The sequence below is a fragment of the Vombatus ursinus genome, unplaced genomic scaffold (assembly GCF_900497805.2).
Source record: "Vombatus ursinus unplaced genomic scaffold, bare-nosed wombat genome assembly UNPS02003292.1, whole genome shotgun sequence".
NCBI classification, from domain to species: domain Eukaryota; kingdom Metazoa; phylum Chordata; class Mammalia; order Diprotodontia; family Vombatidae; genus Vombatus; species Vombatus ursinus.
Genome location: NW_020943070.1, coordinates 9,938,875 through 9,951,320, shown reverse-complemented (window position 1 = coordinate 9,951,320; position 12,446 = coordinate 9,938,875). Strand labels below are relative to the sequence as shown.

The 12,446-nt window shown below is 40.5% G+C and overlaps 1 protein-coding gene across 1 annotated transcript in view; it reads left to right on the top strand.

The window, feature by feature from the left end:
* Positions 1-3,010, top strand: part of POLR3B (RNA polymerase III subunit B) — a 144,108-nt gene extending 141,098 nt beyond the window's left edge. The window contains exon 28 of the mRNA XM_027873285.1: positions 2,054-3,010. Coding sequence (XP_027729086.1) covers positions 2,054-2,183 — 130 coding nt within the window. The 3' untranslated portion in view covers positions 2,184-3,010. The remainder of the gene's footprint in view (positions 1-2,053) is intronic.
* The last annotated feature ends 9,436 nt before the right edge of the window (positions 3,011-12,446 follow it).

The window sequence follows — 12,446 nt, the reverse complement described above, 5'->3', positions numbered from 1 at the left end:
GAATTTCTGGAAAACTCAAAAGCATTTTCGAAGAAATTAGGTTTAGATCATCACCTTATACCATATACCATAATAAACTCAAAATTAATCCGTGACCTGAGTACTAAAGGTCATACCATTTGAAAATAAAAATTAGAAGAGAAACAGATCAGATACTTTTTACTACTATAACTAAAGGGAGAATTCCTAACCAAGCAAGGGATAGAGGCAGTTATAAAAGATAAATTAGATAATTTCAGTTACTTAAAATTAATGCAACTAGGAGAAGGTAAGAGATTGACTGGAAAAAAGTCTTTGAATCAAATATTTGTTGCAGTTAGGTGGTACAGTGGATACAGTGCTGGGCCTGGAAGCAGGAAGACTTGAGTTCAAATCTGGCCTCAGACATTTACTAGCTTTGTGACCCTGGGCACTCTGTCTCAGTTTCCTCATCTGGAGAAGAAAATGGCAAATCACTGCTTTGTCTTTGCCAAGAAAACCCATATGGGGCCAAGAAGAGTCAGACACAACTAAAAAACAACTAAACAGCACCAAATATTTGTAATAAGGGTTTGATATCCAAGATAGATAGGCAGTCAAAAGAAATATCCGAAAATCCATTTCCCAGTAGATAAATGGTCCAAGGATATCAATAAACAGTTCACAAAAAATATATTATAAACTATTAACAATAATGTGAATGTTTTAATTCACTACTAGTAAAAGAAGTAGATATCAAAACAACTTTCAGGTTTCACTCACGCCCAGCAAATTGATAAAGGTGACCAAAGAACAGAACGGTCAGTGTTGGAAGGTTATATAAAAATGGGTACACTAAGACATTATTGTGTACAAGCTGTGAGTTAATCCAACCATTCTAGCTTTCTCACATATACTATATAATGTGGAAAAGAAATTTTCATGAAGTTACTCATTCTGTGGGTTGTTGGAATGCTAAAATTAGCTTGGAACAGGGATGTTGAGCAGGTAGACAAAAAGTATGCCCAAAGTAAAAGTTGAACTCCAATCTATAACAGGAGTTTAAAAACTTAAGTTCATTATATTGTTTTATTTACTTGTACTTGACCCTTTACTTGAGGTGAATTTTAGCTTTAATAAAAGAACATTGAGTAAATGTTGTTGAAATTAAGTTGAAAAACTCATATAAACCAGCAAGTAAAAGTAATGATATTGGTAACCCCTCATTTGTTGGTTTGTTTTGTGCTGTTCCGTTTGTATTATTTCATGTGGACAGATAATTTCTTCTGCTGTTTACTCCATTTTCTCTAATTTGTCCAATTAGAGATTTTATACTTACAGCTTACAAAGATGGTTGCCCTAGTTTAGGAAGGATTTCCCAGAAGCTTTGTAGTAGTGAAGATCTGGAAGCAGATTAGGCGACCTTTGATTAGGGAAGTGCTAAGTTAAGTTGTGGTACTTGAATGTAAAGGAGTATTGCTGTGCTGTAAGAAAGAAACACTGACGAATACAGAGAAACATGGGAAAACTTACATGAACAGATGCAAAATGAAGGAAGCAGTACCTGGAAAAACACCACACATAACAACAGAGACAATGGTGCACCTAGAAAGAATGGCAGCCACCAAATGGTGAAGATAGAATGCTGGGAAGTTGACAGGAAAGAAGAGAGAAGAGAAGGCGCCTCCCTCCCTTCTTTGCAGGGCCAGGGGGCTATGGCTGTGGAACACTGCAGGCTAGGGCAGGCTTTTTCAGGGGCTGAGCCGGTTTTGCTGAACTGGCTTTTGGTTTTCTTTTTCTTCCTCTTTGGCTTTCTGGGCAGAAGAGGAGGAAGGGATATTTTGAGAAATGCAGGGGATCCAAAAAGGAAAAACCAATAAAATTTATTTTTAAAAATAAATAACATTTTAAAAATATTTTATGGAGCCCTTCTCTTTCTGTTCATGTATTCTGTACTGGACAGTATAGAAACAGTTTCTGAAGGAGGGGCAGGGTGGTAGTAGAATTGGGGATTAAACCTCTCTTAAAATCTCGCGCATCCTTGCCTCCTTGCTAATTCATACCCTGACCTCGTGTGTTCTGATTTGTGCTTCAGGTGCCATTACTGCAAATCTTCATGTCACGTGTCTTCCTTGCGAATCCCTTACGCCTGCAAACTGCTCTTCCAAGAGCTGCAGTCAATGAACATCATCCCCAGGCTTAAACTGTCCAAGTACAATGAGTGAAGATGTAAGTAAAACACACCTAGTTTTAAAAACAAGAGGCCCCTTCGTTGCATCGTGAGGGGCTTGGATTAAAAATAGCAGTGACGAGGAGGAATCGGGACCCCTGAAGAATTTCCTGGGCTGTTTCACCTTCCGATTTTTTACGTTGATGGAGTTTTTCTGCGCAGTAAAGGATAAGAGAAATAGTGTCAAATTTGCCCAAACACTTTAGTACTTGACAGAAAAACAAAACACAACAAACAAAACTGAAGCAACATAATAGATCAATAAAGATTCCTTTATGTTACCAAGATTGGGGGTTTGCTTATTAGAAGGCACCATTATTGGGGAGAAGAGTGGGAGAACGGATTACCCGAGCTAAACTTGGTGCAATTTATTCTTGGAATCAAACCTGTGAATTTCCCTGTTTGGGGGAGTTCAGTTTGCCTTTTCACATATTAAAGGAATGGATACAAGAAGACTGTAACGCTTACGCAGACACTCACCAGATACAGTTAGTACTTCATTCGGCATCATTGGCCAATGTGTTTTTGCACATAAGTGAATTTTCCCTCTAAGTGAAAATGAATGTTTTAAGTACCAAGCCCTTTGTTGTAAAAAATATTTTTTACCTTTCTAAAATGTCTTACTCCGAGGAGTGTCTAGAAATGATGAAGAAATATCGCTTCGACTGTCAGACACAGCCCATGTGCTGGTTGTTTCTTTTCAGATCTTTGCTGTGAGGGCTAACTTGCTGGGTGGGGGAGAAGAAGCGGAAAGACGTATTAAGACACGAAAGTGATGTAAGAGCAAAAATTCTCAATAAAAACGTGTTTTTGTTTTTAAAATTGTGTGTTAAGTCTCAGTGAGATGTTGACTGGGAGTTTTAATGAAGTGAATTGCTTGTACTGCCCCAGCATCGTTCAGGATGATTGTGGGTGTTCAGAGGCCTTTCTGTTAGGTGAAGGCTCTCCTCCAGAGAATTAAGAAGAGTTGAGGTTATAGGAAGGCTGGCCTCTAAATAAATGGGTCATTACTGAACTTGGAAACTTAAGAGTTGGGGAGGACCTGAGCCTAATATTCTTCCTGGTCTATAAAATCACGCTACGCATTCCTGATGGGCCGTCAGCCAGCCTCTCCACTTGTGGGAAGTTCACTCCCTGCTAAGAGCCCTTCCATTTTGGGAGCAGGCTGACAGTTACAAAGGTCATGTTGAAAGGGAATCATTTTTGGCTTTCGCCCACTGAGCCTTACTTTTGGCCCTCTAAACAGTAATAGTGATAACTCACAGTAAATGTGATAACTCGCATTTCTATAGTGTTTTAAACATGGAAAAATCGGTTCCCTCTTCTTCATGCCAGTCATTTAAATATTTAGAAGCAGCAACCATCTCTTCTGTTAGTTTTCTAACCTAAATTCTCGTCAACTGGATTTTGTACATGACAGTACCAGTAGCAATTTGGAACTCACCAAAGATTTGTACCTTCCTTCTTTTACCAAATGTCACAGATTTTCGTTTTAGTTAACCTTAATGAGCATTTATGAAGTGTCTGCTGTGTACCAGGCACTGTCGTTGGTGCTGGGGATACAAGCAGTATAGGAATCGGGAAGACATGAATTCAAATCCTACCTCGAACACTAGCTGTGTGACCCTAGATAAGTCAGTCCATCCTTGAAGCCTCAGTGTCCTGATCTATAAAATAGAGATGGTAATAGCACCCACCTCCCAGGGTTGTTGTGAAGATCAAAAGGGAACATTTGTAAAACCCTTTGTAAACGTTAAGTCACTATACAAATGCTAGCTATCAAAAGACAGAAAAGGAAATGACCCCATGACCTCAGGAAGCTTACATTGTGCTGGAGCCGACATTTTATTCTTGTGTATTTTGCATTTACCAAAAGTGACAGTTCTTACCATTTGACCCAGAACTATGCCATTGTCTCCCTAATTTAAAATCACCTTCAGCAGATCTCACCATTGAATAGAAATCCTCTTCCATCTCATCTTCCAAGAGAAGCCTGTTAAACGTCCAAAACAGAAAGATTGGATGAAGGCTGAAAAGGATTTATTAGAAGTAGGATGGAAGTTAAGAGAACAAGCAGATCTTCCACGTAGCAATTTACTCCTAAGGGGGAGTGTGAAACGGAAGAGGCACCCAGATCTTTTCTGTCACAAACAAGCCCAGTTAAAGTTCTTAAGACAAACTAGCCATCTCAGAGCACCGATCCTCCTTGGTGAGTTGCAAACTGTCCTCTAAGAAATCTAGTCCACAGATGAATTCATCTAAGAGGAGATGTTGTCACTGCTTTCAGACTAAAGGATTATTACATAGAAGAGGGAGCAGATTCATCTCAAGTTTAAATCTAGATCTGGGAGACCAAGTCCCTCTTTTACAAATGAGGAAAGCAAGAATCACTGACTCAGCTTCATGCAGGTGGCTAGAGAAAGAGCCAGGATTTGAACCCACCCCTCCCCACCTCCAAATCCAGCACACTTGGCTTGATACTGGTGCCACGTTGACTTGTTGGGCTTTTGTTTCAGCACAGAAGCGTGGGGCGGATTCCCTGGGAAACTCGTGCTCTGAGAGCTAGGACAGAAAGCAGAAATGTCAGGGTTGGAGAAAGCTGCTTTGCAAAGATGGTGAGGAAAGTAGTAGAAGGTGGAGGCAAACGTTTGCCTGGAGCAGCCGGTCATTCCCTTCTGACATCAAAGTGAAACCTGTTCTCCACCACTGGAGCCGATGGAATGGCTTCATGAAGCCAACAGAACCAGCCTTCAAAACGCTTCCATGTGGCTGAAGCCAAGGAATGAATCAAAAGGGCCTGATTGGGTGCTACATCATGGAATAGTTTTCAGCTGTTTCAGAATTTTTGGAGGCCCAACACCTGTATCTTCAGTAATGAGTCACACTAGGGTGATAAGTATTTTAGGCTCTGGGTAGGCCCTGCCATTTCTTGGCAGTCTGAGTAACAGAGAAGCCCGTTTTTTGAGAGCCTTATAAATAATTCAGTTGTGAAACTGATGGTCAGAAAAGTGACTGTAAAAGTCGCACCTCTTTTACTGTCCATATTTACTCCATATGTGGCTTGTGAACAGTTGGTTTCATTTGCTGACCAAAAGTAGGTTTTTATTGCCTTGGGCCCCACTAGTGGTAGGGAAAATGAGCCGAATCCTAAAGAGGCAGTTTGAAGAAAGCAAGTGGTGATCCGAGGCAGTATATTGTTTGTGACGGAAGCCAACCTTCTAATTTGGGTTTCAGGTACAGACCCCAGACGGCAATTAGAAGAATAGCACTTTTGCAAGTTAACCCTAATATGATCAGGATGTCATGGAAGAATTGAATCCAGACCAATCTGAAATTCTCATTTTTACTTCTAGTTTAAAGAACCCCATTGTAAAAGGCAGAAGATCTGGAGTGTTTTAAAATGCAGTGCAAAGGCTCTTTTCTACGCATGCTTTGTTACCTTGATGGAAACACGGTGCTGTTTATACACACAGTACGGCCCATCCACATCTCATACTATGCAGTTCCTGTTGATATCCTTTCACAAACCCTCCCTGCTACTGAATGCATTGGAGGCCCTCCTTTTGTGAATGTGAGAGGTGTTCAGCCTGCTGTAGGAGGTCCTTCCCAATCCATCTTATTCCTGTCCCTTACCTCTGCTGATTATTTCCAATTTATCCTACAATTTTATACCTAGTTATTTGCATGCCATCTCCCCGTTAGGTTGCGAGCTTCTCAAGTGGGAGATCTGGCTTGTGCCTCTCTGAGCATTTACTGCCTACTTCTTGGTACAGTGCCTGGCACACAGTAAGCGTTTAATAAATATTTATCCTACTGTATTGGAGTATTTGCCTAGGAACTGCATAACTAGAGCGAAGGATAAGAACATTTAAATCACTTTTCTCACATAATTTCAAATTATTTTCTCAAGCTCCACGAAAAGCGTATTATTAGCATATCTGTCTTTCCACAGTCCCTCCAACATTGATTGTTCTGGTTTTTTTTGTCATATATGATAGTTTGCAGAGAGTGGGGGTGTGTTAAATGGGGAAATTGTTTTAATTTGTATTTCTTTTAGTTATGTGGAACATGTTTTAATATGTTTTTTGAGAATTTGCGGGTATTACTTAGAAAACAATTTGTTTATATCGTTTGACCCCTTATCTTAATCCTCTGTGTCATATTCTCATACGTCAAGTGTTTCATGTCTTGGCTATCAGACTTAACAGTCATACATGATACAAAAACTTTGCCCTGTTTGGTCATTTTTATTGTTTGTGAAAAAGCTTTATATTTTTATCATCAAAACAGTTGTTTTTACTTTTATGATCATCTTTATCCCTTAGTTACTATTATTATGCCCCTAGTTTTGTTTTTCTTGCCTTCTCAATGAGTTTGGGAGGGGAAGAAAGGAGGGGGAGAATTCAGAACTGAAAATAAAATAAAATTGAACTAAGAAAAGAGGTTGTTGTTCAGTCATTTCAGTCACGTCTGACTCTCCATGACCCCATTTTGGGGGTTTCTTGGCAGAGATACTCGAGTGGTTTGTCATTTCCTTCTCCAGCTCATTTTACAAATGAGAAACCTGAGGCAAACAGGGTGAAGTGACTTGCCCAGGGTCACACAGCTAGCAAGTATCTGAAGCCAGATTTGAACTCAGGAAATGAATCTGACTCCAGACCTGGCAGTATATCCTCTATACCCCTTAGCTGCCCAAGAAAAGAGGATTGTATCTTTTACGATGATTGTGCCAAGTCTTTTCCTTCTGTTCTCCCTTGATTTAAACAAAAAAAAAGTGATTTGATCTTTTATGTTCCCATATCCATTGGGCACTTGTATTCCATAGTGTAAGGTGCTGGTCCAAACGAAATTTCAGCTAAACTGCTTTCCAGTTTTCTCAACAATTCTTGTCACATGCAAAGTACTTCCCCCAATAATGCGTGTGTTAGGGTTTATTAAACGCTCGTTTACTACTTCTGTTTGTTTCTGGGCCATTCCATTTTTAGATAGCTCTGAGTGTTAAGAATATTTTCCTCATATTGAGCCAAAATCTGGCTCCCTGTGATTTTGATGCATTGGCCCTGGCTTTTCCATCTAGCACCAGGGAAAATGAGACTAATGTCCATTCTACGTAATAATCCTTAAAATAGTTGGAGAGTTGTTATGTCCTCTGCTCTCCTGGCTAAACATTCAAAGTTCTTTCAACCAAGCCTCATATGATCTAGTCAATAAACGTTGATTTTCGTTTCCCAAATGTACCAGGCACTGTGCTAAGTTCGGGGGATGCAAAGATAGACATGATAATCCCTGCCCTCAAGGAGCTCACAATCTAACTAAGGAAGACAATGCATAAAAAGAAGTTGAAAAGGTGTGGGGAGGGTACCTGATCCAGAGACAGAATAGTCCTGCAGCTGGGGTTGGGGAGTGCTCTGAGGAGATGTGAGTTACAGAGTTGAATTTATCTTGCAGAATGATGAGTTTCTGGAGATGGTAAAGTCCAAAAGAGTGGACAGGTGGGAAAAGATGATATAAATTCCCTGAGCCCCCTCTTTAATTGGTGGAGGATCTGGGAGAAGCTCCCCAATATCCACCCTCCACCTTTTCTAATCAGAATGAAGAAAGGACCCCAAAGATGGGAGGTACTGAGGAGATAATGAGTTTTAGAACTGATCTCATCTTGGAGAAAGATAAGTTTTGGAGATCATGAAATCCAGGAGAGCAGCTGGGTGGGAAACAATGAATTGAATTCCCCTAGTCAGTCCCCTTACTATCCTGGTGGTTCTTCTCTGGAAGAAAATGGTCTCAATATTTCATTAAGTCAGTGAGAATTTATTTAGCACTTACTATGTGCGAGGCATGTATTATATAGTAAGGATGTGGCATAGTGGAAAGCAGCCCTTCCCATCAAAAAGCTTACATCTTACTGAGATGGTCAATGTCCTTTCTAAAATGTGGCACCAGGAGCTGGACACAGTAGTCTAGATCACAATAACTGGCATTTATAAGGCGCCTTAACATTTGCAAAGAGCACTACATATGTTTTCTCACTTGATCTAACCACAATCCTGTAAGGTCGATGCTATTATTATCTACATTTTACAGGTGAAGAAAATGAGGCAGAGAGAGGTTAAGTGACTTGTCCACACCATACAGCTAGTGTCCAGAAACAGGATTTGAACTCGTCTTCCTGACTCCAAGGCCAGCACTGTATCTGCTGCACCACCTACCAGCCTGTCAGGTGTCTCTGATACGGTCAAAGTATATTGGAACTAACATCTCTTGTTCTGGATACTAATTCTATTAATGCAGCCTAAGATAGTGTTAGCTCCTTTGACCGTCATATCAGATAGAAGGATTAGGAGAATAGAGAAGGATTTTAGTCAATAATGAAGTGACTTGGATGGGTCTAGACTAGTGGGTCAGAGGTTGAATTTGAAGAAGAGAAATTGAGGAAATTTTGAAGAATAACAATTTCCCTGACAAGATACTGGTCCAGGTTTTACTTCGGGGCTGAAGGAGAAAGAGAATCAAAGACAATTAAGGATTAAAGGGGATCAAAAAGAGAGTGGGCCCTGAAGAGATAGACTTAAAAAGGAGAAGACAGTTGGCAAGACAAATTCAGGTAAGGAGGTAAAGATTAGTGGAAACATTGGAGGGGTACGTAAATTGATGAAGACATTGGTAGGTGGGCATTTTGGGGAAAGTGACCAGAGTGTGGTGAAATACCAAAGGGGAAGTAACTGGGGCTGTGGTGCTGTTGAACCAAAGAAAAGGAATTTGAAAAGTTGTTGAGTAATTAAGAGGTGATAACTGGCTGCAGAGTTTTGACTAGGTGCCTAGGGTTGAGGTGTAAATACCCACAAGTATTATTTTTTTTTAACTAAGGCTTAAAATGTCAACCATTTTGGAGAATAAGGAAACTCATTGTGGTGATTTGTGTCATGTGTGTTAACTGCGTTCCAAGCATACTCTGAAATCCCTCTTGGAGGAGAAAGGGAAGAGACTTGAGGAATGCCTTTCCACTTTGGAAATTGTAAGAGAAAATGAAACATTTCTAAAGAAGACAGAAGGAAGGTGTCAAGGGGCAGGCTGTGGGAGGGAGGGATTTGAAATGAAAGAGGGGAGACGACCCTTGTTAGAATGATGGAGAATAGAAGAATGCAATAGGAGGGGGAAAAGGGAAAAGGACAACTGTACAATTAGAGCTTAAAAAGAGATGTAAGCTACTTCTGAAGAGGAGAGAACTGTATGCTCTGCAGTGAAAGAAGCCACTATCCCAAGGGTGGCAGAGTGAAGCCCCAGAAGCCGCCAGATGAGAGGTCATCTAGTAAAGGTCAGAGAAGGAAGAGAACAGGACGAGTAGTTGGTGATGCCTTGCTGGGGGTACTAAGGCAGCTATTTGTTGACCTGGTCATGAAAATAGAGAGGCCTGATATTTCTCAGGAAATATCTCCAAAGAAGCTTCTAAAATTTATGAAAATGGAGGATAATTACTGACTTGTGGAAGTTCAGATGGGACCAAATGACACTTCCAGGAGGAACCTGAAAATATTGCCAACAATGATGATGTTCTGGGTAAGAAACCGAAGACCACAACAGTACAGATTGTGTTCTATTCACTGTTGCCCACTAAACGAAAGAGATGCACAAGAGAAATTTAATTTGGGGAATGAACAGCTGACTGGTGATTTCTGAGAATGGGATTTGGATTTCCAGACCACAACTTAGAATGGAAAGATAATACATTCCTTTCCAGAGATGTAGTACACCTAACAAAGGCTGGTGATGATGTGTTTGCCAGGTGTCTTGCATCTAAAGGGCTTTAAACTAAAAGGGATGGGAGAACACTGCCTATTTATAGCCCACCCCCCCCAAGTTAGATGTTGTAAAGAATAACCACAGGGATGGAAGAAAAATAACATCAGAGACACTCTGAAATTACAGGAGACAGAATCTAATTAAAGTGACCAACATTTAGGCAATGAACAAGAGGACCAAAGGAGGCAAATTGGATGACATAATTGTGCCTGCAACATGGTTGAGTCATCCCTGTGAATTTTTCCATCCTACTTAAAAGCAATGAAGTAGGTAAATGGTGGGGAAGGAATACTATTATATGTCAAGAAGGTATCCTCATGAAGGTATCCTCAGGAACCAGAGTGAAGAAGCATGCAGGGTATTTGGGTGAAGGTCAAAGGAGGGAGAAACAGTGGTTTTTGTCTTTGGCATGTACGACAGACCACCTGAACAGAAAGAAAAAATGGATGAGTTTGGCTAGTAGATTACAAGCCTGACACAAAGGCATGATATAGTGGGGGGTCTTCGGTTATCCAGACACCTCTTGGAGCTTTCTCTGCCAAAAACAGAACAGTTACTAACATCTTGACTTGCCTCGGTGATAATTTTATCCTTCCCCTAACAAGATGGAAGTCTGTTCTGGATTTTATTCTTATTAAAATGGAGGAATTAGTTGCTAGGGTGGAGGTGATAGGAACCTTGAGAGAAAGTGACTGCTCCATCCTGGAATTTTGATAGGGAAGAGGAAATCGAAGCATAGACTGACATGTGTCCTAGGTTTTAAGGAAACATTTCAGATTTCAAAGGGTCTAGGGAACATATGGGTAGAGTTCTGTGGACTAAAATTCTTCAAAGGAAGACTTCCTGGAAGAGATGGGAGATGCTGAAGAATGAAATTTTGGGCACAGAGAAACCATTTGAATGGAGAAGAAAAATAGTATTTGGCTGAAGAAATTGATGTAGACACACAGGAAACTCACCAACCAACTTAAATTTAAATGAGAAGTGTACAGAATATAGAATATGACTTGGTAACAAAAAATGGATATTAGAGTGTGGTATGGTCCCATAAAAATATTGTCAGGAATGCTAAAAATAAAGACAACAGGATTTTAAAGTTATATTGGTAGAAAAGAGAATTCAAAGAAAGGATAAGACCTTTGCTTGGGGTAGATAGGATGATGATAACTGGCAACATGGGGAAAGTAGAGCTGCTCAGTCTTTGTTGCATTTGTCTTCTTGGCAAAGGTGAACACTACGTGCCCTGGAAATAATAGAGCAAAGGTAACTACCAGGGAGTTGAGGCCCAGGATAAGTAGAGACAGTAGGAGATTACTTAGCTGCTCTTGGTGAAGTCCATCCTGAGGTCTCAAAGACCTGGCAAATGGGATGGCTGATCCACTATCCATGATATTTGAAAGATCATGGAAAACAGGAGAGTGACCCCAAGATTAGAGAAGGGCAGATGTAGTCCTGGTATTCAAAAAAAGGAAAGAAGCAGTCTGCCAACTAGCTAGTGGGCTTGACCTCAGTTCTTAATGAAAATTTTAGAATAGATCACAAAAGAGGTGGTTAATGAACCTCCATAAAGGGAAGTAGTGATTACAAAGAGCCAGCACGACTTCATCAAAGACAGGTCAAGATATACAGACCTCTTTTCCTCTTTGGTAAGATTACTAAAGTCATCAAGTTATCTTGAAAAGTTGACCAAGTTACCCCATACTAGATGGAGAGGTAGGGATTAGACAGTAATGAAATCAGGTGGATTTGCAACTGACCGGATGGCTCTACTCAAAGAGTAGCTAATGTCCTCGTGGCAGGAAGACTCCTGTGACCCCTGTGCTGCTTTTCATATTTTTGTCACTGTCTTGGATAAAGACGTATAGATGGTGTGCTTATAAAATTTGCAGAGGAAGGGGCAGCTAGGTGGCACAGTGGATAGAGCACCAGCCCTGAAGTCAGGAGGACCTGAGTTCAAATCCGACCTCAGACCAAACACATTACACTTACTAGCAAGTCACTTAACCCCAATTGCCTAAAAAAAAAAAAAAAATGCAGAGGAGAAAACCTGGAAGGATAATTAGAGCACTGAATGACAGAATTAAGATCCAAAAGGATTTTGACAGATAGGATTATTGAGCTGAATATAAGATAAAATTCAATAGGAATAAATATAAAGTCTTCCTATGGTACAAAAAATCAATGTCACAACTACGAAATGGGGAAGATATGATTAGATAGTCATTCCAGAAAAGATCTAGGGGTTTTAGTGGACTGTAAGCTCAATCTGAGTCAGCAGTGGGATGTAGCAGCCACAGAAGCTGATGTGATCTTGAGCCTTGTTAAGAGACTTGGCTTCCAGGAGTAGGGAAGCAATAGTCTTTCTGTGCTCTGCGCTCATCCACATCTGGAGTATTGTGTTCAGTTCTGGGTGCCATGGTTTAAGACCTGGAGAGTGACCAGAGGAGGGCAACCCGGATGA